We start from the raw sequence: 27,406 nt of genomic DNA on the forward strand, positions 1-27,406 counted from the left end.
GGGAATTTACAAGGTGATCAGGTTGTCCCACGTGGGGCTCACAGTCTTAATCCCCATTTTACAGTTGAGGTAACTGAGGCACAGAGAAGTTAAGTGACTCGCTCAAGGTCACACAGCTGACAACTGGTGGAGCCAGGATTTAGTGGCGGAGTTGAGATTAGAACCCGCGACCTCTGACTCCCAAGCCCGGGCTGTTGCCACTAAGCCTGGCTGCTTCTCTCATAATTAATAATAATAATAATGTTGGCATTTGTTAAGCGCTTACTATGTGCAAGGCACTGTACTGAGAGCTGGGGAATTTACAAGGTGATCAGGTTGTCCCACGTGGGGCTCACAGTCTTAATCCCCATTTTACAGATGAGGTAACAGGCTCAGAGAAGTGAAGTGACTCGCCCAAGGTCACACAGCAGATATGTGGCAGAGCCGGGATTCGAACCCATGACCTCTGACTCCAAAGCCCGGGCTCTTTCCACCGAGCCACGCTGCTTCTCATAATGAGAATTATGATTATTACCCAGGACGTGGTGCCCCCAGGTAGGACAGTCCCCTGGTCGGGGGCAGCGGTTGGGGGGGGGGGGGGCGGAGTTAACCCGTTCCTCTCCGATGGGCCCCAGGGAAGTTAAGGGAGGAGGGCCGGTGGTGGGGCGGGCCTGCAGAGCGTGTCCCCGCTTGCCTGCTGCGGTGGGCGCTGCCCCTGTCCCCGCCCCGTGGGGCCGGGGAGGGGGCCGGGGAAGGGACCTTGGCTGCCGCTTTCTCCTCCCACTGGCCCTCCCAGCCCGCCGCTGCCTTATAAAGGAGCGGCGGGGGGCCCGCAGACCGCACCGCACCTCGCCTTCCCGCCGCCGTTCAACCCGCCCGGCCAGTCCCCTGCCTCCGCGCTCCCGCCATGGCCTCTCTGCAGCAGTTCGTGGGGAAGTGGTGTCTAGTGGACAGCAAGCTCTTCGAGGAGTACATGAAGGAGCTGGGTGAGCGGGACCGGGTGGGGGGTGGCTGGAGCACGGGCCTGGGGGTCAGAAGGTCGTGGGTTCTAATCCCCACCCTGCCACTTTTCTGCGCTGGGACCTTGGGGAAGTCACTTCAGTTCTCTGAGACTCAGTCACCTCATCTGTAAAATGGGAATTGAGACTGGGAGCCCCGTAGGGACAGGGACTGTGTCCAACCCAATTTGCATTTACCCACCTTAGCCCTTAACAAATGCTGTGGGGGGCAGGTAGTGGGGGAGCCCCCCCCCCGAAACAGAGCTGCTGGAGGGGGGTAACGCCACCCCCCTTCCTCTTCAGGACCCTTTTAGACTGTGAGCCCACTGTTGGGTAGGGACTGTCTCTATATGTTGCCATCTTGTACTTCCCAAGCGCTTAGTCCAGTGCTCTGCACACAGTAAGCGCTCAATGAATACGATTGATTGATTGATTGATTGATTGACCCTGCCACTCTGAGTGGTGGGAGTGCGGGAACGTTGTATAGGAGGAGTGGTAAACTGAGCGTTATGGGGGCCCTGGGCTGCGGGAGGTTGGTGGGGGGAGCAAGTCACGTCCAACCAGCCAGACTGGTTTGGGGGGTTCCAGCGGCCGCGGGGCTTCTTGCTTCCGAAGGGTCTGCCCGGATAGTGTGGGTTTCATGGGGATGCGATCGTGGATGCCTTGAAGCTTGTCGGCAGCAGAACTGGCCCTGCAGCAGGAGAGATTGAGGGTAGCTTAAACGATGCGTTTCCTGGAGCCACTGTGCATTGACTGGGCTACCGGAAGCTAGATGCTAGACAGAAGTCTCCATCTGTCAAATGGGCTTGGCGGTGGCTTCGCCTAAGGACAGGGGATGGACTAGGCGTCCTCCGGGAAGCCCCGAGATCCCCCGTGGATCACAAGAACTACAAGAGCCTGCTGTGCCGTTAGAAGCGGCTGGACCCCAGTGGCTAGGGCTGGGGGGAGAAACTGGGGGAAATGAAGCAATGGTTTTGTGCCCCACAGCCAAGGGGCCCCGGGCTGCCTGGTTCCAGCAGATTGAGTCTGGGGTGGCAGCCCAGGTCCACCAGATGCTTCCTGAAAGGTCTTGGTTTCCCCAGGCACTGGGCTGGGAGCTGCTGGTCTCACAGTACCATGTCCACCTGGTGCCTAGCTCTCCCTGGGCCCTTCCCACTCCCCCCCTCCACCCCCACAACCGCAGCTGACTCTCCTATCCTGGGGCTTGCCAAGCTTGCCCTGGTCAGTGTCGAGGGGGAGACAGGGTGGAGGCCTCGATGCACCCAGTTCCTGAAACTGGCACTGCTCTGAGTCGTAGAGGTCATGCATCTGGGCATCCCGTTGGCCCATTTCTCTGGACAGTCTAACCAGCACCCCCCCGGCCCCAGCCCCCGCCACTAACAGCTCATCCTCCTTCCACCCAAGGTGTGGGGATGGCCTTGCGCAAAGTGGGCGCCCTGACCAAGCCGGACGTCTATATCACCGTCGATGGCGACAATATCACCATCAAGACCGAGAGCACCATGAAGTCCAGTCAGTTCTCCTGCAAACTGGGGGAGAAGTTTGAGGAGACCACAGCGGACGGCAGGAAAACGCAGGTCGGTGGCGGCTCTGCGGCCAGAGGGCGGGGCTCTGGGGGAGTAGGAGTGCCAGGGGGGCGGTCTCAGAGCGTGGGCCCTCCCCGGAGGTCTGCCAGTGGCCCCCCCATGACTGCAGCCTAAGCGGGCGGGGTGCCCTCGTGGCAGTGGCCGGCTGGTGGGGTCTTCGGCTTGGGCCGGAAGTGTGTGCGTGTCTCTGTGGCGGGGTGGGGGGAGGTTGCTGCTGAGGCTGAGGGCTTGGTCTCTGCAGACAGTTTGCACCCTTGTGGACGGGGCCCTGGTCCAGCACCAGATGTGGGATGGGAAAGAGAGCACGATCACCCGGAAGATTAAAGACGGAAAACTGGTGGTGGTAAGTGACCCCCGTTTGCAGAGTTGGATGGTTGAGCCTCGCCGGGCACGGCACGGGCACTGTTTACCTGCCAGGAGCCAAGGTGGGAGCTCCTCCTTATCCTCAGGGGCCACCTTGGGGAGGGTGGCGGTGGGGAGGAGGCAAAGCACTGGTGGTAACGGGGAGCTGCATCCTCCTTCTGTGTCCCCTTGAAGGACTGTGTCATGAACAATGTGACCTGCACCAGGACCTATGAGAAAGCACAGTAAGGAGACCCCGCTCCCTCCCCAGGACAGGCACCGGCTCAGTTTGCTCAGTTTAATGAGCAAAATCTTCCCCGTGGCCCCTGCTGACGGCCTTGGCCCGAGGAGATCGGTTGTGTGCGATTGTATTCAAGGCACCTTGGACCCGGAGTGTGTGGCTATTTTTTCAATAAAGAACAAGGTTGTTGTGACTGGTGGTTCCTTCCTTCTCAGAACGGGCAGCTCGGTGCTGGTCTCCCCTGTCGTCTCGGGCTGGGACACCAGCATATGAGTCCAGCCTCCTCTGCCCCTGCTCTTGCTCCTCTGAGGGGATCTAGGCTGCTGTAGAACCCCGACCACCGTGAGAACCAACTCCCAGACGCTCCTGGGACACATCTGGGTGGAAGCAGTGTGGTGGCGGAGGGAGTCTTGGCTTCCTAGAGCCTCCCAAATCTCACTGTCTTCTGCGCTCCAGTCTGGGTACAGAGATGATGCCCAACTTCCTTACCTTCCTTGGGCTGCAGCTGCCTTGCTGGTCAGAGGTGGCTCTGCCCAATCGAACACACCCACATGTGACCTCCGCCCCACACGTCTTGCTGTTTCTCAGGCTGGCCTGTTCTCAGATCGGCTTCTCTGCAACCCTCTTCCCATGCCCCTTCTTCCAGGAAGCCTTCCCAGGTTGTCCTTCTCCCCCAGGAGGGGCTCTTCAAAGTTGCCACCCTAGAGCAAAGGGTGAAGGACAAACCACGGAAACCAACCAAACTGGCAGGCTCAGTGTAAGTAGGAGGCTGCTACTACACCAGCAGGTACTAAGGGTGTGTGTGTGTCTTGATTTCCCTGTCTTTTTTTCCCCCCACCCCCCTTCCCCCTCCAATAATGCTCAGGGCATGGATGAAGGGTGGCGGGGAGGGCTGATGTTTCAGGGGCACAGGAGTCGAGGGGGTGCCCTATTGCTTTCCCAACACTAAGACCTGGGCCACACAGTCCTTCCCCTTCTCCCCACCCTACCCCATCTATTAGGTTGGCGGGCAGTGAAGCGAGATACAGTATCATTTGCACCGACTGTATTCAGAGCACTGTACCAAACACGTGTGAGAGTACGTGACTCCTGGTCTGCAGGAGCTTACAATGTAGTGGAAGAGGCAGCCAGTGAAATAAATTGCAGGAAGGATCAATCAGTCGGTGATACTGAGTTCTCACTCTGCGCAGAGCACTGTATTAAGTGCTTGGGCGAGTACAATACCATGAAGTTGCTAGACATAATCCCTGGCTTCAAGGACCTTATACGCTAACGGTAAAAAGACAGACATGTAGGTAAGTGTTTTGATGGGATGTGATTACACAAGTACTGAAATGACAACTAGGGGCAAGGACATAGAATAGAAATTAACTGGGGAAAGACCCCTAGAGGAGATGTGATTTCAGAAAGGCTTTGAAGAGGGGGAGAGCAGTGGTCTTTCAGATGACACAGGGAGGGAGTAAGAGGGGAAGCAGCATGGCCTAGTGGATAGAACATGGATCTGGGTGTCAAATGGGTTCTAATCCCAGGTCTGTCGCTCATCTGTTGTGACCTTGGGGGAGTCACTTCACTTCTCTGGGCCTCAGTGACCTCATCTGTAAAATGGGGGTGAAGAATGTGAGTCCCATGTGGGACATGATCTATAGCCAAGCTGATTAGCGTAGATCTACCCCAGTGCTTAGAACAGTGCTTGGCACTTGGTAAGCACTTAACTAATACCTTTTTTAAAAAAAGGTTAGTGGCAGAGAGAGGAGAATGAGGCACAATGAATGAGTTGGTTTGAGGAGGGAAGGGTGTGAGGTGGGGTGTGGCGGGATGTGATAAGTAGGAGGGAGAGAAATGGAGTGCTTTAAATCCACTGGCCAGGAATTTCTGCTTGGTTCAGAGATGAATGGGCATCCACCAGATTCTAGACAGTAAGCGCATTGTGGATAAGGAAATGTGTCTACCAACTCTTGTTATATTGTACTTTCCCAACTGCTTAGTACAGTGCTCAGCATACAGTGAATGGTCAATAAATATTGATTTGATTGATCAGAGGTTTTTGAGGAAGGGGGAAAGATGTGTGCAGGATGGTGTCTTGGAAAAATGATCCAGGCAAGGGAGTGAAGTATGGGCTACAGAGGGGAAAGAGTGGAGGCAGGGAGACCGGCGAAGAGGCTGATGCAGCAGTCGAAAAGGGATAGGACAAGTGCTTGGAGCAGGGTGGTGGCTGTTTGGATGAAGAGGGAGAGGGGTGGATTCTGAAAAGGATGTGGAGGAAAAGTTGTCAGCATTTGGTGACTTAATTGAGGGATTGAAAGAGGAGTCAAGGATAATGTCAAGGTTACAGGAGGATGTTGGTGGTATCAAGGGTGTGGGAAAGCTAGGTGGATGGGTTTGAGGTGTCAGGAGCATTCATGTAGAGTTGTCCTGGAGGTGGGAACAGATGGGAGATTTCAGAAAGAGGTCAGGGCTACTGACATAGGTTTGGGATAATTAATCATCATCATCATATTATGCACTGGGATTGGTACAGTATAAATAGTAGTTCAGACACAGTCCCTGTCCCACAAGGGGCCTCACAATCTGCAAGGTAAAAGTGGTAGTTGAAGACATGGAAGTGGATGAGATCTCCAAGGGAGCGGGTGTAGTTGGAGAATAGAAGGGGAGCTTGAACTGAGCATTGAGGGACCCCCGCAGTTAGAGCATGGGAGGCAGAGGAGTAGCCTGTGAAAGATGGAGGAGGAGCCGAAAGGGTAGGAGGAAAACCGGGAGAGGGCAGTGTCAGAGAAACCAAGATGAGGAGATGTGTGGAGTGGGGAGGGGGGGTGAACTGCAGTGTCAAAGGTCAAGAAGGATTAGGGAAAAGTAGAGTCAGTTAAATCTGGTGAGGAGGCGGATGTCACAGGTGATGTGGGTGAGAGTTGGCCCAGTGATATGGAGGTGAGAGCCTTACTGCAGAGGCTTAAGAAGGGAGTTGGAGGAGAGGAGGTGGAGGCACTGGGTAAAATAATAGGAATAATTGTGGTATCTAAGAGCTTACTGTGTGCCAGGCACTGTATTAAGCCTTGGGGTGGATACAAGCAAATGGGGTTGGACACAGTCCCTGTCCCATGTTGGGCTTGCAGTTTCAATTCCCATTTTGCAGATGAGGTAACAGAGGCCCCGAGAAGTGAAGAGACTTGCCCAAGATCATACAGCAGACAAGGGGTGGAAAACATTCTCTTTGAGAGATGTGAGGTAGAGTTAGTAAGGGGAGGAGAGAGGGGTGGAGGGCTGGTGTCAGGGGAGTTCTGTGATGTTTAGATCCAGCACGCTGGCAGAGCGGCAGTCCTGACAGACTCAGCCAACTGTCAGAGTGGCAGTCCTGATCATCAGCCATGAATCAATCAATCAATCAATCAATCGTATTTATTGAGCGCTTACTGTGTGCAGAGCACTGTACTAAGCGCTTGGGAAGTACAACTTGGCAACATATAGAGACGGTTCCTACCCAACAGTGGGCTCACAGTCTGGAAGGGGGAGACAGAGAACAAAACAAAACATATTAACAAAATAAAATAAACAGAGTAGATATGTACAAGTAAAATAAAAAAATAGAGTAATAAATGCGTACAAACATATATGCATATATACAGGTGCTGTGGGGAAGGGAAGGAGGTAAGGCAGGGGTGTGGAGAGGGAGAGGAGGGGAAGAGGAAGGTGGGGGCTCAGTCTGGGAAGGCCTCCTGGAGGAGGTGAGCTCTCAGTAGGGCCTTGAAGGGAAGAAGAGAGCTAGCTTGGCGGATGTTGAGAGGGAGGGCATTCCAGGCCAGGGGGATGACGTGGGCCTGGGGTCGATGGCGGGACAGGTGAGAACGAGGCACGGTGAGGAGATCAGCGGCAGAGGAGCGGAAGCCGCTGTGCTCAGGCCTGGGGACCAGGGGAGACCTTTCCCGTTTCGGGGGCGTCACTTTCACAGATGGTTTGGGTGAAAGGGATGCCCACCAGCCTCGGCCCGGCCCCACGGTTGGTTTTGCCATGTACAGAAGCCCAGATCCCAAAGCTGGCTGGGACCGGCAACGGAGAATGTGTCCCTGTCTGGGCCGGGCCCATCCTAACCCTCCACCCGGAAGAGGCTGTCCCTACCCATGGGCCAGGAGTCCCAGCCGGATCATTTCTCCTCCTGCCTGGTCTTAACCTTTTGATGCCCTGGATTGCTGAGGGGGCACCCCTCCATCACATCTACTCCAGCCTATCTCGTGCCAGGTTGGTCTGAGTCATGGGCTGGCTTCCAGCAGCTCCCGAGCTCATCCCTGTCTGCTCTACCTCCTCAGCTCCCCTCTGCTCCCCTCCATTCCCCTTATTCTCCCTGCTCCAGGACAGCTTAGTTGGCTCAGACAGAGAAAACCCAGCTTCCTCTCACTACCGCTCAGGTCCGTCCTACTGCTCAGCTCCTCTCCTCTGCCCTAACACCTCTGGCCCAGCTCAGGGAAAAGGAGGGCAGGAGGGGCTCAGATCCCGTCACCCCACCAGGTAATGGACACAGCCATGTAAACTCTGTGGCACAGTACTCACCGGGACCCACGGTGGCCCTAAGGCCCCAACCACAGGGCTCCAGAGCCGGGACCCATGGCATGTTTGGAGATGATGGCTACCAGCTGAAGGTCATATCCTGGTGGCAGCAAGTGACTTTCTATTTCTCTCTGGACATCTTTGTTCTGCTCTCTCTGAGGGCCAGCCCCCACTGCCAGGGCCAGTAGACTTCATTGCAGGATGGAGGTGACAGGTGGTGGTTGTGTGGGCGGCAGGGAGAGCGGCCAGATTTCAGGGCTGATAGCTATCCTTTCTCTGCTGGATAATGTGCTCTGTGTCTTAAATTAACACTGTTACTTGTTGCTGAAACCCAGGAGGGTATGTTTTACCTCCATTGGTTTTTCTCGGTTTCTCACTCTGAATTTGCTGAATTTTTCTTTTAGTACAGAGTGGCCTGTCGAGCAGTGCCTGGGACTGGGAGCCAGGAGATCTAGCTTTTAGTCCCAGCTCTAGCCCTGGCCTGCTGTGTGACCTTGGGCAAATCGCTCAACCTCTCTGGGCTTCAGTTTCTTCATCTATAAAATGGGGATGAGATCCCAGCGTGCTCTCTCCCTCTTAGACTGTGGGCCCTGTTTGGGATAGGGACAGTGTGCAATCTGAGCGTATTTACCCCAGTGCTTGGCACAGAGCTGAAAGAATACTCTAATGCCACCTGTGCTTAGAGGTTGGAGAAAGTTCTTGGGATCTACAGGAGGCAGGGATAAGAATTCCAGTCTCCATGGTAACGAAGAGCCTCTCTGCAGGCCCTGCACAGCCCTTGGATGGAACACGCACATTCCTTGTCCCTGCCCTAGGGAGCCTTTTCATCTTCCTCAGTTCTGGGCCAAAGCCTTGGCCACCAGAAACCACATGGGAATGAGTCTCGGGGTTTTGCAGTCGGCCAGGGGGAGGGGACTGGACCGTGCTCTGGAAGGTCTCAACATCCCCAGAAGGGGACTGTTGATCTGGATAGGCCATGAACCTGTCTTCCCTGCTTCAGATATTGGGAAACTGAGTCACAGTGAAAGCTGGGCTTGCCTAAGAGTGCATAGTCAGTTATGGCTCAGCCTGAAATAGAGTGCTGGGTGGCTGACTCAGAGCCAGCTGTGACCACTGGACCATTTCCTCCCAGACTGCCTGGGGAGGAACTCCAATCTCAATGTGGGGGCTGGGAGGAGGGGAGGGCAATGAGGGAGCACGAGAATGAGAAGCAGTGTGGCTTAGTGGATAGAGCCCCAGCCTAGAAATCAGAAGGACCTGGGTCCTAATCCCACCTCCACCACTTGCCTGCTGGGTAACCTTGGGCAAATCATTCAGTTGTATTTATTGAGTGCTGTGTGCAGAACACTGTACTAAGCGCTTGGGACAGTACAGTATAAAGTGGGTAGACATGTTCCCTGAGTCACTTAACTGCTCTGTGCCCCAGTTCCCTCATCTGTAAAATGGGGATGAAGACTGTGAGACCCACGTGGGTCCTGGATTTTGTCCAATGTGAATGATTATCTCATATCAACCCCATTACTCCTTCAACTCCCATTACTTAATACAGTGCTTGGCACCTAGTAAGCACTTAACAGATGCCATAAAAAAATAGAATGGGGCACAGTAGCCCCTGAGCACCTAGTGGCCTTGCCCCGCTCAATGATGACTCTGCTCAAGGGCAGGCTGCCGCCCAAGCTGAGTCTTTGCATTCTAGCTGCCTGTGAGTGATGACCTTCCTGGGTAGAGTTCATAGATGGCCTCTGTGCCCGTCCAGCTCAGAGCAGGAGTCAGGGGAGGCCGGGCCCCCCATCTCCTGGCTCAGCAACGCTTCAACTGTCCCCCAGCTCTGGAAGGTTGGGTCTCGGGGCAGCTGACCTGATTTCAATGGGGCTGGCTGTGGGGTAGACGTCTTGGCCCTGAACCGGAGGCAGGCACCCTTCCGAGGTTCAGATGGTTCCACTGCCACCTCTGCTCCTGCTGCTGCCACACCTCTTCCCTCAGGGGCATTCTGGTCAATCAATCAGTGGTATTTATTAAGCCCTTTCTTTTAACAGAATTTGCTGAGAAGCAGCATGGCTCAGTGGAAAGAGCCCAGGCTTTGGAGTCAGAGGTCATGGGTTCAAATTCTGACTCTGCCAATTGTCAGCTATGTGACTTTGGGCAAGTCACTTAATTTCTCTATGCCTCAGTTACCTCATCTGTAAAATGGGGATTAAGACTGTGAGCCCCCCGGGGGGACAACCTGATCACTTTGTAACCTCCCCAGTGCTTAGAACAGTGCTTTGCACATAGTAAGTGCTTAATAAATGCCATTATTATTATTATTATTCTTGTTGCTCAGGTATTGAATCCAAGGTACTGAGAACAGGTGTTGAATCCACTTGGCTCCTTTGGGCAGGCTGACCCTGGTGAAGGTTGGTTCCCACTCCTCAGGCTGAGGCTCATAATAATTGATAATAATAACCACAGTCTTTTAGACTGTGAGCCCACTGTTGGGTAGGGACTGTCTCTATGTGTTGCCAATTTGTACTTCCCAAGCGCTTAGTACAGTGCTCTGCACATAGTAAGCGCTCAATAAATACGATTGATTGATTGACTGATTGATTGACCGTGGAGCCAGGGGTGAACTCCCAAAATGGCTGAGCCACCTGAGCTCTCCAAGGGCTCTGGGAGCAAGTGTTTCCCAGCATTGTCCTCTGCCCTTGAACTAGGTAAACAAGGCTTTTCAAGTGGATGGACCCTTGCTGGACTCTGAACACCAGGAGAGGGAGGACGGGGAGAGTCAGGCTTCCCAGAGATGCCTCTGCTGCCCAGAGCTCACCTCCCTCTCTCTTGCCTGGAACCACTGGACCTTGGGTGGGGGGCTACCGGCTCTGGCTCAGATGGGGCCGCAGCCCGATCATGTAGGAGGCCCAGTGAATTTTGTGATAAGCTCAGTGGGACCTAGGACTACAGGAATTTCTCAACCAGCGTGGAGCCACCCCCACAGCTCTGCCAGTCCCATGGGCCCCGGAACCGGTCGGTTCGGTTGGGGCAGGCGATTAGTGGAGGCGGCTCCGGAGTGCGGGTCGGAGCTCACGTCCCCAATGTGTGTGTGCCCCGGGCAGCCTGGGAAAGCCATGTTCGCTGGTGGGGCGCCAAGCTCGGAGCCGAGCAGCGCAGAGACTTGCTGGCCTCGGCACCAGAGCCCTCTGGCATGAGATGGTTTCGATATCGGTTCCACAGGAGCCTTGGGCAAGTGGTGCACGAGGAATGACCCTGCCCAGAAACGCCAGCTCATGCAGGAGGGAAGGGGCTCAGTGCAGCCCCGGTGGGAGGTGGGAGAGGGTGGATGATGCCACCCCTGGTTCTGTCCAACCATTGGCTTGACTGACTTTCAGTTGATACGACGCCAGCCCTGAAATCCTTTGGGCCCGTGCCAAGTCGCTGCCAAACTGGAAATAGTTTCAGGATCTTTCTGGCAGCTCATGTTAAAACTCATCATCGGTAGTTTGTAAAGGACCCCATGGAATCGCCATCAGTGCTACTGGAAGCATACTAGGTGCGTGATGTGACACGGGGCATGGACTGAGTGCAGGGCACTGGATTGGGGTCCTACTGTGGGCCTACAGGATACAGATCATTAGACTGAGCTCTTCCAGTGTGGTAAGCACTGTATTGGGCACATGTGTGTGTGGATCACCTGACCGGGTTCCTACTGTGTGCCGATTGCTGGATGGGGCTCTGTGGTGCCTGACTTTCAGAAGGGTTTTCTGGAGCCCAAGGTACGGACCAGTATCATACTCTCCTAAACACTTAGCACAGTGTCCTGCACATAGTAAGCGTTCAATAAATACCGTGATGATGACGACGAGGGGAGTTGGGATCCATGGTTCCCACCACGACAGTTTGGGCGAGCTCTATCTGCTCCAAGGATTGAACCTTTGGGCTGACAGTGTGGGTGGGAAAGACTGTGAAAATTAGGAGGGCTGGCAAGTGGTTTTGTGGGCTAATGGGCCATTGGTGAGCTTCTCAGTCCTGTGACTTGGGAACTCCTTCATCCCTTCGATGGAGAAGGACTCAGATTGCTCTATGCCTTGTGGGGCCTCCTCTGCCATGGGCCTGATGGGTAACTTGACCTCTCTGGCTCTGATTCCTCATTTGAAAAATAGGGATAAATAAATTCTCTGCTCTTCCTCCATCACAGGAATGTTGAGGAAAGAAGGAGATAATGATGTGAAAGTGCATTGGGAAATAAGGAATTATTATTTTGGATTGTAAATGCCTCCCGGAAGAGACATTGCCACGCCTCTAGTTAAAGTGCTCTGCTCTCCATGTGCCCAGTAAGGTGTTCTGCACACAGTAGGTGCTAGTACAGTGCTCTGCGTAATATAAAATGTCTGTAATTGATGTACATATCTGTAATTTATGCACCTATCTAATTTATTTGTATTAATGTCTGTCTCCTCCTCCAGACTGTAAGATAATTGTGGGCAGGGAATGTGTCTGTTTATTGTTCTATTGTACTCTCCTAAGTGCTTACTACAGTGTTCTGCACACAATAAGCACGCAATAAATACGATTGGATGAACAAATGAGGGTTTGGTATAGTGCTGGGGACACGGTAAGCACCCAATATATTGGGCAACGTTTCACTCGTCGTTTCTAGTAGGGACTGTGACTTTGAAATTGTGGCCAGAGGTCTTTAGGGCCCACTCTCACAATTTCCTCTACTTCTGAAGTTTACAAGTTTTTCCTTCTCAAGTGCAGGTTTCCTCTCCAGCGCAGGATTTGCTGCACGTTTCCAAGAAATGTCAAGTGTCTTCCATGTCATTGTTCAGGGCCAAGCCCCACCCTGCCCCACGGTCACTAAAGTTCAAGTCCAGGGGGAAGGCTGTGGCTGTGCGGGCAGGGGGCCTATGTGGAGAGGATTTTTTCAGTGGAAAATTCCTCCCGGGTCTCGTGTGTTCCTGGGGCAGATTTCCTGTCTGGACCAGCCGGCGGGGAAGGGACTCAGGGAGGGGGACAGGGGTGAAGCCTCCTGAAGCCACGTCTTTCTCTGTTCTGCCCCATCACAGCCGTGGGCCTCACCCCAACCAGCTGGTCCAATGGGCAGGAGCCACTACGGGGTTTGGAGGGGAGTTTCTGGTCTTGCTATGGAATCCTCTGGTCTGGGTTTTTCTGGAGCTTTTTCTTTGCTCTCCTGCAATCCTGTCCTCCTCCAGGGGGAAGGAGAAGGGTTGGGAAGGAGGGGGATAATAGACAATCCTAATCTTGGGATGGCACAACACATCCTTAAAGAAGGCAGCCCCTTGGGAGTGTGGGGAGATGCTGATGGCATTTCCACTGTTGTTAGGGTCCCTGTGTGAACTCAGCTTGGACCAGTGATGGGTCAGTTAGCTCTGGCTCCGGATTGGAGCCATTCCTGGAAGTCAGTCAGCGTGAGCCCCCACTGGGTGCTGTCCTGGGCAGGGGGGTGCTTGGGAATCTCAATTAAGACCACACCGGACACTCCCCGGGAGGTGGGAGAGGTGAGCAGAGAGGGGCTGGGGGAGGAGGGGAAACAGAGAATGTTGGAGGGGGAAAACTTCCAGAGGGAAGTGGGTTTTGAGGAACAGGTTTGAGGAAGAGAATGGCCTGACTTGCTGGGAGGGAGGTGGTGTGGGTGAAGGTGAGCTATGGCAGTGCGTGGGCTGAGGTTGGGGTAATAATAATAATAATAATAATGATGGTATTTATTAAGTGCTTACTATGTGCCAAGCACTGTACTAAGCGCTGGGGGGGGGGATACAAGGTGATCAGGTTGTCCCACGTGGGGCTCACAGTCTTAATCCCCATTTTACAGATGAGGGAACTGAGGCACAGAGAAGTTAAGCGACTTGCCCAAAGTCACACAGCTAACAATTGGCGGAGCTGGGATTTGAACCCATGACCTCTGACCCCAAAGCCCATGCTCTTTCCACTGAGCCACGCTGGAGAAGCAACATGGCATAGTGGATAGAGCAAGGGCCTGGGCGTTAGGTCATGGATTTTAATCCTGGCTCTACCACTTGCCTGCTGTATGATGTTGGGCAAGTCACTTCACTTCTCTGGGCCTCAGTTATCTCATCTGTAAAATGGGGATGAAGACTGTGAACTCCACATGGGACAGGGACTGTGTCCAACTCAATTTGCTCATATCCACCCCAGCGCTTAGTTCAGTGCCTGGCACAGAGTAAGTGCTTAACAAATACCATCATTATCATTATTATTATCATTATTAGGAGGCCGGGTGGACTGGACGGTCCGTCACCTGGGTCCCCTGGCGTTAATGCCTGCTCCCCTGCTGGCTTCTGAGCGGCACCCTGCTTCCAGTCTCTGCAGGCCTCCTCCTCTCCCGCCTCCTCCACTAGGGAGATTCCCTCTTTGGTTTCTCCCATTTCCCCGCTCCCCGGGGATGAGGGCGGTGGTGGCCCCACAGAGGAGTAAGCGGCAGGCTCTGACTTGCTCATACCAGACCTGAGGGTTTCCAATCCCAACCGGTTGTAAAGGTCTGATGACTCTTTGTAGCCTGCTCCCCCACGGTCCTCAACTCCCCTAAAATCCCCGCCTCCACAATCCCAGCGACAGGTTGACCTCTCTGCCATGTACTTGCAGGTTTCTAGGTCAGTGAGGCGGGCCCTTCCTGGCTCCTGCCTTCTCTTCACTGACTGCCCCTTCCTGCCCCAGCCACTATGGGTCACAAGTCCCTCTCCCCATCCTCCTCCCCAGGCCTCTTCCAAGGAATCGCTGCCCCCTGCCCACAGGCCCATTCCTGAAGGACCCTAGGGATTCTGAGAAGAGGTGGTTGCATTCTCTGGGACGATGAGAACCCAGTCTGGCCCAGTGGCAAGAGCATGGGCTTGGGAGTCAGAAGATGTGAGTTCTAATCCCGGCTCTGCCATTTGTCTGCTGTGTGACCTTGGGCAAGTCACTTAACTTCCCTGTCCCTCGGTTACCTCAGCAGTAAAATGGGGATCAAGACTGAGCCCTGTGTGGGACAGGGACTGTGTCCAACCTGATTACCTTGTATCTATCCAAGTGCTTAGTACAGTGCTTGGCACATAGTAAGCACTGAACAGATACCATAATTATTAGGTCCAGCCTACTGGGTCTTCGTGGGCTGAATGTGGACACCCTGGAGTCAGAGGTCTCTGGGGACGAGGATGGGGGGCTGTGTCCAGCTGTGGCACGCTGAGGTATTGGACAGGAAACAGTTTCAGGCCATGGTTCCCAAGGCAGGAAAGCGCTCTCCTGGGTTCCCTGGAGAGTGATAGTTCATCTGGTTTTAGACCAGGGTGACAACCTGGTTTTTCATCAGTCTTCCCCTGTTTGTTCTGATCCAGTGCTGCACATCTTTGGTTCCAATGTTTTAATTTTCTGCACCAAGCCTCCCTTCCTCTGCCATGGCTTCTGCCACCAAATTCTGTGTAGTGGAAGCAGCATCCATGTTCACAAAGACTTGGGAGGGGGACCATGTGGTTTTGGAGCACTTGAGGGATGGTCAGAGCCCCCCCACCCCCAACATCCCCTGCAGTGTCACCTTCTAGGTTCAGGTGGATTCAATCAATCAAACAACAGGACGTACTGACTGTCTTCCGAGAGTTAAGTATCGTATTAAGTGCTTGGGAAAGTGTGACAGTAGCAAGACTCATTCTGCCATTGTAAAGAAATCAATTAATCAGTAGTGTTTATTAAATATGTACTGGGTGCAGAACACTGTACTAACCATTTGAAAGAGTACAATATATGAGTTGGTAGACAAGTTCCCTGCCCACCAGGGGCCTCAGTTTGGAAAGTCACTGAATTTCCAGGAATGTTTACCTGATGCCAGGAGCCTGAACTCCTGAGTTTTCATGGGTTTCAAGTGGCCACTGGGGAGAGAGATTCAGAGAAAGTCCTGGCTGGTGGGCTAGGGGACTTGGAGCCCCAAATAAGTTTACAGTCTCCCCCTCTAATAATAATTATAGTATTTAAGTGCATAGTATGTGTCAAGCACTGTTCTAAGCACTGAGGTAGATATAAAATAATCAGGTTAACTTCCCCTCAAGACTGTAAGCTCACTATGGGCAGGGAATGAGTCTATTTATTGTTATGTTGCTTAGCTCTTAATATTATTGATTGTTAATATATTAATAACAATCAACATATTGATTGATTAATATATTATTATAATAATATATTAAGCACTTAGTACAGTGCTCTGCACACAGTAAGCACTCAGTAAATATGATTGAGTGAATATTGTACTCTCCCAAGCACTTAGTAGTGTTTTGCAGACCCAAGTTCTTTCCGCTATGTTATGCTGCTCATTTTGTCCTCTCCCAATTGCTCAGTACAGTGCTCTGCACCCAGTAGACTGTAAACTACTTGAGGGCAGGGGTTGTGTCTACTGTACCCTTCCAAGTGCTCAGTACAGTGCTCTGCACACAGTAGATGGTAAACTCCTTGAGTCAAGTATCGAATATACTCACTCCATTGCATTCTCCCAAGCACTCAGTACAGTAGGCCTTCAAGACTAGATTTAGCCCTACTAAAATTATGTCTCCTTTAAGAGGCCTTCTTTGAATAAGCCCTCATTTCCGATCCAATTTTCCCTCCCTTCTGCATAATCTGGGCACATGGGTCGGTATCTCTTAAGCACTTTCCTGCTCACCTCACCTTCATCCCCGCAGTATTTAGGTCTGTATCCTTATACTCTGCCACTTCCCCTATCTACAGTTTAATGTCTGTCTCTCTTCTAGACTGGAAGCTCTGTTTGAGTGGGGAGCTTGTCTACCAACTGTATTGTATTGTACTCCCCTAAGTGTCTAGTACAGAGCTCTATGCACCATAAGCAATCAATAAATACCAGTGATAGATTGAGAATATACTACTGATTGAGATGATTGCAGGAGGGGCAGCTGTAGGAAAGGGTCACTTTTTTATATTGGATTCCCAATCAGTCATTCGTATTTGAGTGCTTCCTGTGTACTAAGTGCTTATGCACATATCTGCAATTTATATTAATGTGTGTCTCCTCCTCTAGACTGTAAGCTTTTTGTGGGCAGGAAATGTGTCTGTTGTGTTGTACTCTCCCACGTGCTTAGTATAGTGCTCTGCACACAGTAAGTGCTCATTAAATACCCTTGACTGATTGAGAATCTAATATCATAGAGTTGGTAGATATGTACCCCGCCAGCAAGGAGCGGACAGTCTAGAGTGCTTTTGGCCCGTTCGGGAGATTCAGAGTTGCCCTATTTGTTGGGGGTCGTCCGGGTCTGTTCCAAGGCCATCCTCCCCAGAGGACGGAGGGAATGTGCACAGGTGACATTCTCACAAGGCTTGGTGGGCCAGGAACCAGGACACAAGACCCATGGGTCTGCCCCGCCCCATCCTGCCTCTCGAAGAGGTTTGGGCACTTAATAATAATAGTATGCACTTACTGTGTGCCAGGCACTGTACTAAGCACTGGGGTGGATATTAGCAAATCAGGCTGGACACAGTCCCTGTCCCACGTGGGGCTCACAGTCTTAATCTCCATCTCCACAAGGGACAACCTGATTACCTTGTATCTACCTCAAAGCATTGAACAGTGCTTGGCACATAGTAAGCACTTAACAAATATCATAATTGTTATCATTATTATTATTTTACAGCTGAGGTAACTGAGGTACATAGAAGTTAAGTGACTTGCCCAAGGCCACACAGCAGACAAGTGGCGGAGCCGGGATCAGAACCCACGACCTTCCGACTCCCGGGCCTGTGCTCTGTCCGCTATCCCACGCTGCTTCTCCACTTGGGTCTGTCATGAGCCGTGGCTGCTCACTCCCCGACTGTTCCTGGAGTTCCACAGCCCATCTGGTCCAGGTGCCAATGCTGCCTCCAGAACCATTCCCCAAAGATGGGCCTAGCCCCATCTGCATGGAGGGGGGGTGGGAAGGGGAGGGTAGTGCTGTGTCTGGGAGAGGAGGCCCCAGGCTGTGCTGAGGGCCGGCCAGCCCGGTGTGAAGGGGAGGTTGTGGAGGGAGATTGTGGAGGAGGGAAGGAGAAGGAATGAGTATTTTATCATTAGTTTGCAAAGTGGGAAGATGGAGGCCCTGAGAGGTTTAGCGACTAACTGGAGGTCACACAGCAGATGAGTGTCAGAGCTGGAACTCAGCACTCATGTCTCCAGATGCCCTTTCAGATAGGCCATGCTGCTTTCAGAGATTTTGCCTCAGACTTTGAACCCCCTTTCACACCTGAGGCAGGGGAGGGCTAGTGTGAGAAGCTCCTGCCCAAATATGCTTTAACTCCTGTCCCGAGTCCAAGAGGGAGACTCTACTCAGAGCCTCCAATGGGGAAACTGAGGCCCCGGCCAGCTGCACGGCCCACCACTGATCATCACAGGAGTTTGGGGTGGTCCTCATGCACCTGCAGTGGTGGTGGTGCTTTGGCCTCAGGGAGAGAGGAGGAGTCTGGGAAGCAGAAACACAGTCCAGCTGAGTAGCTCAGTCCTGGGCCAAGTGTCAGTTTGATTTGGCGTTTCCTGCCCTTCTTCTCCAGTCCAGGAACACACTGAGAGGAAACACCGCCGGTCCCCATTGGAAAGAGGGTGTCTCGGGCTTTTGTTGGGCTGACCCATCGGCTCAGGGCACTGGACCCGGGGGACGCTACCCTTGTTGCCGGCCTCTCTCAGATGGGCAACACTGCCCCTTGGAGTCGTGCCGACGAGGGCTGAACCCCGATAGCTGGCCAAGCCCCCGGGTCCCTGCGTGTCCGAGCATGCGTTCATTTGAGCAATTTACCAGGAGCCTCAATGGGGGTTCACGCCCAAGTTGTAAAAATGTTGATTCATGCTTGCAAACTGGAAGCCACTTGGCCGCTTCTCCCAGGCACCTGTTTTGGTTGTAGAGCAGCACGTTACTTGTTCGGGCAGAATTCTCTTCGATGGTTCAGTTGCGCACACCACTTTCTTCAAAGGGTTGGCACGGACTGCCTTTTTCAAGATCTGGCAAGATTTTCTTGGAAAAGACAAAGGTGATAAATCGTGACTCTTTGTGGGAAACTGAGGGAGAAGCGTTGTATGGCAGCCTGAAGCTGGCAGGGAGTCTTGAGGCTTGAATGAATCAGGCTCAGCAGGTGCTCCTCACGGGGAGGCAAATCTCAGTGGATTGGATTCTCCCTCTCCCTCCTTGACCACCTCTTGCCTCGACCCCTGTCCCATGCCCCAGGAAAAGAGAGCCTCAATTCCCTGCTCTGTAAAATAGGGATTAAGACTGTGATTCCCAATAATAATAATAATAATAATAATAATAATAATAGCATTTATTAAGTGCTTACTCTGTGCAAAGCACTGTTCTAAGTGGTGGGGAGGTTACAAGGTGATCAGGTTGTCCCATGGTGGGCTCACAGTCTTAATCCCCATTTTACAGGTGAGGTAACTGAGGCACAGAGAAGTTAAGTGACTTGCCCAAAGTCACAACAGCTGACAATTGGCAGAGCAGGGGTTTGAACCCATGACCTCTAACGTCAAAGCTCGTGCTCTTTCCACTGAGCCACCCTGCTTCCCATGTGGGACAGGAATGGGTACAAGCTGATTAGCTTGTATCTAACCCAGATTTTAGTACAGTGCCTGGCAGTCCGTCAGTCAGTCATATTTATTGAGTGCTTAATGTGTGGGGAGCACTGTACTAAGTACTTGGAAGAGTACAATATAAGAATACAACAAACACATTTCCCACCCACAGTGAGCTTACAGGTTAGAGGAGGAGACAGTCATTAATGTAAATAAATACAGACATGTACATAAGAGCTGTGGGGCTGAGGGGGTGGTGTGAATAAAGGAAGCAAGTCAGGGCTATGCAGAAGGGAGTGGGGGAAGAGGAAAGGAGGGCCTAGTCAGGGAAGGCTTCTTGGAGGAGAGGCTTTGAAGGTGGGGAGAATAATTGTCTGTCAGATATGAAGAGGGAGGGCATTCCAGGCCAGAGGCAGTATGTGGGTGAGAGATTGGCAGTGAAACAGGTGAGATCGAGGTACAGTGAGGTTAGAATTAGGGGAGGGAAGTGTGCCATCTGGGTTGTAGTAGGAGAGCAGTGAGGTGAGGTACGAGGAATCAAAGTGATTGAATGCTTTGATAAGGCCCAATGATAAGGGCTTTCTGTTTGATGCAGAGGTTGATGGGCAATCACCGGAGTTCCTTGAGGAGTGGGGAAACATGACCTGAACATTTTTGTAGAGAAAAGATTAAGGCAGCCGAGTGAAGTATGGACTGGAGTGGGGAGAGACAGGAGGCAGGGAGGTCAGCAAGAAGGCTGATCCATTAATCAAGGAAGGATAGGATAAATGCTTGGACTAATGTGGTAGCAATTTGGATGGAGAGGAAAGGGTGGATTTTAGCGATGTGATGAAGGTCGAGCTGATGGAATTAAGTATTAGATTGAATATGTGAGTTGAGTAAGAGAGAGGAGTCAAGGATAATGCCAAGATTATGGGTTTGTGAGACAGGAAGGATGGTGGTACTGTCTACAGTGATGGGAGAGTCAGGGGAAGGGCAGGGTTTGGGTGGGAAGATAAAGTGTTCTATTTTAGACGTGTTAAGTCTAGCACATAGTAACAAATTCCAATATAAACCAAAAAAACCCCTGTACTAAGCAGTTGGGAGAGTAGGAGGAAAGTGCAGTAGAGTTAGGCATGGTTTCTGCCCTCAAGGAGACAGGTACTAAAGTATATTACTGATAAGAAGTAGTTATAGAGCATAAAGATATGTATCAAGGCTGTATCTAGCTCCTGCGGGGGTTGTGAGTACAGCACTTAAGAACTAGGTACTGTGGAAGTCCTGATGAGAGAGTTGGGAGATTTTATATGTGTCCATATATTTATGTATGTGTGTGTGTGTGTGCGTCTGTGTGTGTGTGTACCCTGCCTAGAATCAGTCAGTGGTATTTACAGGGTGATTACTTTGTGCAGATCACTGTACTAAGCACTTAGGAAAGTACGGGGAAATAGAGTTGGTAGATGCATTCCCAGTCTACCAGGAGCCGATGGTTTAGAAGGGTGACAGATGTTAAAATAAATTACAAATTTGTACATAAATGTTGTAGGGCTGAGGGTGGGGTGAACATCAAGTGCTTAAAGGGGACAGATCCAAGTGCATAGATGATGGACAAGGGAGAGGGAATAGGGGAAATGAGGGCTTAGTTGGGGAAAGTTTCTTGGAGGAGATATAATTTTAATAAGGCTTTGAAGGTGGGGAGGGTGATTGTCAGATACAAAAAGGGAGGGAGTTCCAGGTCAAAGGGAGGGTGTGGGCAAGAGGTTAGCAGTGAGATAGATGAGATCAAGGTACAGAGAGTAGGTTGGCTTTAGAGGAGCACAGTGCATAGGCTTGGTGGCAGCAGATCAACGAGGTAAGGCGTAGAGCTGATTGAGTGCTTTAAAGCCGACGGTAAGGAGCTTCTATTTGATGTGGGAGAAGGGTGAGTCAGGATGTAAGGCAGTAATGGGGTCTTTGGGGAAGGGGCCTTGCTAATGGGGTGGGGGTGTTGAAGCAGTAATCAAGTTGAATTATAAGTGCTTGGATCAATGCTTTAGCAGTTAGGATGGAGAGAAAAGGGCATATTTTTAGAAATGTTGCAAAGGTAGAACTCCTTTCCCCATAATATCTGATAGACCACCACTCTCTCCATCTTCCAAGCCCTACTAAAATCATATCTCCTCCAAGAGGTCTTCCCTGACTAACCTCTCTCATTTTCCCACCTTATTCTCCTTCCCTTCCACCTTACCTCCACACTTGGGTCATGGTGTAGTGGCTAGAGCACGGCTCTGGGAGTCAGGTTCTAATCCCAGCTCCACCACTTGTCTGCTGTGTGGACTTGGGCAAGTCACTTCTGTTCTCTGGGCCTCAGTTGCCTATTCTGTAAAATGGGGGGTTGGGACTGTGAACCCCACATGGAACAGAAACGGTGCTCAACGCAATTTGCTTGTATCCAGCCCAGTGCTTAGTACAGTGCCTGGCACGTCCTAAGAGCCTAACAAATACCACAATTATTATTATTATTATTATTGGGTTTGTACTCCTTTAGCATTTTACTACCCCAACTCCACAGCATGAGAGTGCAGCAGACGCAAGGCTTCATCATATCGCTCCTGTTGGATCACAGGTTGCAGCTGTTCAGGAGACCTGTTGACTGATGGCTGCCTGCTGCCTCCCTATGTGGACGGGAAGGACGGGACTGGCAACTCCGGCCCTGCAGGCCTCCATGGTGCCGGTCAGCTTGGTGTCAGTCAGCCAGTCAGTCAATTGTATTTATTGAACGCTTATTGTGTGCAGAGCACTGTACTTAAGCACTTGGGAGAGTACAGTGTAACAATATAACCAACCAACAGGGTATTCCCTGCCCACAATGAGCTTACAGTCTAGAGGGGGAGGCAGGTATTAAATAAATAAAATTACAGCTATGTATATAAGTCCTGTGGGGCTGGGAGAGGGGAATGAATAAAGGGAGCAAGTCAGAGTGATGCAGAAGGGAGTGAGAGAAGAGGAAAGGAGGGCTAAGGAAACTGAGGAAAAATAGAGGTCCCATCCTTGGAGGTGGGTCAGTAAATTATAATAATAGCAATAATTATATTTATTAAGCGCTACTATGTGCCAAGCACTGTTTCAAGTGCAGGGGTCATTTTAAGGTATTCAAATTGGACACAGTCCCTGTCCTACATGGGGCTTATAGTCTTAATCCCCATTTTACAGATGAGGTAACCAAGGCACAGAAAAGTGAAGTGACTTGCCCAAAGTCACACAGCAGACAGGTGCTGGAATCTCTCCTACACCTCTCCACCAGAGCAATGAGTGGCCAGAATAGGTCCCTGATGAGAGCTTGAGCGAAAGAGGAGTGATCTGCAGTGTCCCATTCTGGGGAATGGGGGTGGGGGGCAGTTCCCAGGGCCTCTGTGGCCCCGATTGCCCCTTACTGGGTCGGCCACTACTGGAGTCCATGTACTACCGTGACTCTTGTCAGGCTAGGAAGGAGGTTGGCTCTCCAGGACTTGCGAAATAATAGTACTACTAATAATTATGGTACTTGTTAAATGCTTACTATGCACCAAGCACCGTGCTAAATGCTGGGGTAGTTAGAACACTATCAGATCGGATACAGTTTTGGTCCCACATAGGTCTCACAGTCCAAGTGGGAGGGAGAATAAATAGCTTCCTTTTTACAGAAGAGGAAACTCAGGGCCAGAGAAGTTCAGAGACTAGGCCAAGTCACATAGCAGTCAAGTAGTGGAGCTGGGAGAGAAATCCCAGGGACCCCAGGACTCATCTGATCTGAGCTGGAACTGCAGAGGGAGAAGCCGGCCAGAAGACAATGGAAGTTGGGACGGACAGGCCTGGGTAGACCAGGAGCCCAGGCAGGTGGGAATAGGGTCCAGTAAGCAGCCTTAGGGTTGTCATGAGCCGGACACCAGCCACCGGTCAGCCGGCAGTGGGCCATGCCTGCCAGTATCAGATAAAGAATTCAGGAAGCCTCTGCCAGGTGCTAAAGGAGCCCAGGGAAATGATACCCTGCTACACGGAGGGAAGGTGGCCCACTTGGTGGCCAGGGAACCACGTGGGAAGTGAGTATTATTTCCTTTTCCTCTGCAGACCCCCAAATCGGCTCATGGAGGGGTCAGAGGGTGTTTGCTGAGGAGGACAGGTTCAGAGACCGATGGACCGACTGGGATTGGAGACAGGATCCCCCGGGGAGAGTCCTGACGGTGTGTCCCCTGTGTCGGCAGAGGGAGTGGCAGCAGTCAGTGATGGATCGGGTCCAGCCACCTGGTTGAGGTCACCAAAGGCCACAGAGCAGCCTAGCAAGGAGCATCCTGGACCAGGGTCCATTAGAATACCACCAGCAGGCCCTGCATACCACGAGCACCAGGCAGGCCGGGCCAGTCAGTCAGTCAATCATATTTATTGAGCACTTACCGTGTGCAGAGCACTGTACTTCGCACTTAGGAGAGTACAGCACAACAAAATAACAGACACATTCCCTGCCCACAGTGAGCTTACAGTCTAGAGAGGGAGGCAGACATTAACATAAATAAATAAGGCAGATCCCTGAGGGACAGGCAGAGAAGTGTAAGATGAGATTCCTGCCCTCAGTGAGCGAACAGTCTAATGGCAGCCAGGGTGAGCAAGCCAGTCCCCTTCTCATTCTGGTGCCCTTTGGCCAGCCAGTGCTGGTGAGAACACTGATCTCTAACCAGGATGGAGATCCCTCCACCCATTAGATCCAGAATGGAGTCAAAACTCAGTGGCCATTTCTTCTGACTCCTCACTACAGAGAACAGGGGAGGGTATCCCCTCTTCTCCTCATGGACACAGCTGCTTCGGCCCAGGCCTGAGGCCTCAACTGCCCAATCTCAGGGGGAATGTGATCAGTGGTAGCCAGAGACGGGCAGAAGAGACCACTGCCTTTCCAATTCTGGTGGCCGTAGTTGGTCCCGGGCTGAGGGGTGATCCAGGAGGGACACAGGTGATCCCCCATTCTGTGGGTCTGCCGCTTCAGTGTGAAGGTCCTGCCTGCTGCTCATACCATACCCTGGGCTCCACTGACCTCTGATCCCACCCCAGGATGGGCCTGAGGGCCAAGGTCCAGACTGGCACCATCAGTACTGCCCAGTGGGCACGGCTGGCTGGCTACCACTCTGTTTCCCGGTCAGACAGTCAGCAGGACACTAAGAATTCCTAGTGGAAACAAACAACCAAAGCAACTCAAGCATGCAGTTTGGTGGCCATGGCGTAATGCTGGGGGTAGTACTTGGTGCAGCCAAAGCAAAAGGTTCAGTAACTGTCCTTCTCTCAAACCCCCATACACACATGGATGGATGGAAGCTGGATCCAGCCAGCCCCATGGCCCCATATACATATTTGCCCACTTGCCGGCTGCCCGCCCCGGACGCACAGTTTGTGCATGCACATGGAGAAGTGGTCGTGGGAAATCGGGCTCCCAGGAGCGGTCGGATGTGGTTATGCATTCGGTGATACTCAGAACGTCCGGTTTGCTCTCTGCCCTGTCTTTTGCTCAGTCTCCTTCAGTTCACCACAGCAGGGTACAGGCTCTCGATGAACGTGACCCAGGGACCCGCCTAGGCTGGTAGGTGGAGCCAGTGCCTGTGGTTAGTGTGTGAGCCTTTGACACTGCTGTTCTTTCCTCTGTTTGCTCCTCAACCAGCTCTGCCTAGGAAGCCCTGTTCCCTGCCCCGAAAGAAGCCAGCTCCCACCTCCAGCTGCCACTTGAGCCTGACTGGCAATGCCATCCTGCAGAGGGCAGGGGCTGGGCCCACCCAGGGGACAAGGCTAGAGCACAAAAGGGGAACCACCACCCATCTGTTTTACCTTGGCACCTGGGCTCCCCTGGCTCCCCTAGAAAGTCTCTCCCAACGACTCTGCCCATTCATTCATTCATTCATTCATTCATTCATTCAATTGCATTTATTTAGCTTTTACTGTGTGCAAAGTGCTAAGTGTTCTAAGTGCTTGGGAGAGTACAGTGTAACAAATAGCAGGCACATTCCCTGCACACAAAGAGCTTATAGTCTAGAAGAGAAGACAGACATTAATATAAATAAATTACAGATTTTGACATAAGTGTTGTGGGCCTGGGAGCGGGGATGAATAAAGGGAACAAGTCAGGCAACACAGAAGGGAGTGGAAGAAAAGGAAAGGAGGACTTAGAGAAGGCCTCTTGGAGGAAATGTGCCTTCAATAAGGTTTTCAAGAGGGGGAGAGCCATCTCTCGGATTTGAGGTGGGAGAGTGTTCCAGGGCAGAGGCAGGATGTGGGTGAGGGATCAAAGGTGAAATACAGGAAATGGAGGTACAGTGAGAAGGTTAATATTAGAGGAGTGAAGTGTGTGGGCTGGGTTGTAGTAGGAGATTAGCAAGATGAGGTAGGAAGGGGCAAAGGGATTGAGTGCTTTGAAGCCATTATTGAGGAGTTTTGAGTTGTTTATTTGATGTGGAGGTGGATGGGCAACGATTAGAGTTTCTTGAGGAGTAGAGAAGCTTGTCCTGAAAGTTTTTGTAGAAAAATGATCCAGGCAGCAGAGGGAAGTATGGACTGGAGTCCATGCCCCCTTCCAGCTCCTCCAGCCAGAGCCTCCAGCAGATTCTATCACACCATCAGAGAGACTGGGGGTAGGTTTGCATTTAAGGCAGGTACTGCCACCCTGGAACCCAGCTGAGAAACATTTTCCTTTGATGGGAGCTGAAGTTCCCAAAGCCATCTTTGGCCAGGGCCTTAGAGAGCAGGCGAGCCACCTCTCAAACCCATTACCATATTTAGGATGGGTGTGACTCCAGGGAGAATTAGGCAATGGACCAGTCCCCCTGGCAGAAAGGTAACTTGGAGCCGGATTGAGTTGTTTGGCCCAGTAAAGAGGAGGCCCCGGAGAGCAGTTTCTCAACAATGGGGCAATGTTGGGACGTGCCCCAGTGGGGCCTCCAAAGCAGAAAGAGGCCTGTGGCTGCCCTGGTTCAGGACCTGTAAGGGCTGGAAGTGGGAGAGCAGCACTTTTGGGTTCCATGGGGATGGAGGGGTTAGTTGATGATAATGATGATGATGGCATTTATTAAGTGCTTACTATGTGCAAAGCACTATTCTAAGCCCTGGAGAGGTTACAAGGTTGTCCCACGGGGGGCTCACAGTCTTAATCCCCATTTTACCGATGAAGTAACTGAGGCACAGAGACTTGCCCAAAGTCACACAGCTGGCAATTGGAGGAGTCGGGATTTGAACCCATGACCTTTGACTCCAAAGCCCATGTTGTTTCCACTGAGCCACACTGCTTCAGTCTTAGTTGGCTAAGGTTAAAGAGGCCACAGTTCTCCCTGGCCACCAAGGGCCCTGGCTTTGGCTAGCCCTCCTGGGGGTGGCACAGGAGTGGGGAGGGGGACCCTTACTGGCCTGGTGTGTACCTCTCCCAAATCCTGGAGATGCCTGCACTTGAAAGTTCACCCCCGACGCCCCCCAACTCTAGCCTTCAGAGCTTGCTCGCTCCCACACTATCCCTGGAGCCTGAGTCCCTCTGGGCCTTGGCAGCTGCTCTGCCCCATCCCCGCCTCCTACCCTGACACTAACCCACTCACCCCTAGCCCAGCTCCACTCCCAGTTCAGAACAGGGCATGGTGGGGGGGAGGGGGGGGATGCGGGGGAGGGGGCAGGGGAGGGAGCTCTTCTTGAGACTTCCTGCAGTTTCTGCAGACTGCACCTCAGCTATCCAAAAGTGGCTTCATTAACAAAATGATAACTTCAGTTTTCCAAAGTGAGTGACTGGCTCAGAGTCCCACCATCATTTCTCTGACCCTTGACTTCCCTCTCCTGCTTTCATCATCTCCTTAACTGTCCTTCACCACTGTGGGTTGGGGGCCCCTCACTATGCTGATCCCAGGCCCCTCCCCCCTGCCTCTCTGCTCCCATCCCTCAGCACCCTCCCCCCAGGGCCCACCAATGGAAATTCTCTAACTTCCCCTGGGGTGAAAAGCCTCTGGCTTTACAATCCTTTAGACTTGTGCAAAACATGGCCTGGATTTCCCTAGCAGCCAAGCTGGATGATAGTAGTAGTAGTAGTAGCCTGTATTTGTCAGTAAGTCAATTGCATTTATTGAGTTCTTACTGTAGGCAAAGCCCCATACTAAGTGCTTGGGAGAGTGCAATGTAACAGACACTGTCTCTTCCCATAATGAGCTCATTGTCTAGAAGGGGAGACAGACATTAGTGTAAATAAATTATAGATATGCAC

At 52.1% G+C, this 27,406-nt stretch overlaps 1 protein-coding gene across 1 annotated transcript; it reads left to right on the plus strand.

Annotated features, from left to right (window-relative positions):
- The first annotated feature begins 804 nt into the window (after positions 1 to 804).
- On the plus strand, positions 805 to 3,339 carry FABP5 (fatty acid binding protein 5). The gene is made up of 4 exons (XM_038766677.1): positions 805 to 965; positions 2,382 to 2,554; positions 2,805 to 2,906; positions 3,101 to 3,339. Exons 1-4 carry the CDS (start codon positions 887 to 889, stop codon positions 3,152 to 3,154), a joined length of 408 nt encoding a protein of 135 aa, XP_038622605.1. The 5' UTR covers positions 805 to 886; the 3' UTR covers positions 3,155 to 3,339.
- The last annotated feature ends 24,067 nt before the right edge of the window (positions 3,340 to 27,406 follow it).

Source organism: Tachyglossus aculeatus, chromosome 25, assembly GCF_015852505.1.
Source record: "Tachyglossus aculeatus isolate mTacAcu1 chromosome 25, mTacAcu1.pri, whole genome shotgun sequence".
Lineage (NCBI taxonomy): Eukaryota > Metazoa > Chordata > Mammalia > Monotremata > Tachyglossidae > Tachyglossus > Tachyglossus aculeatus.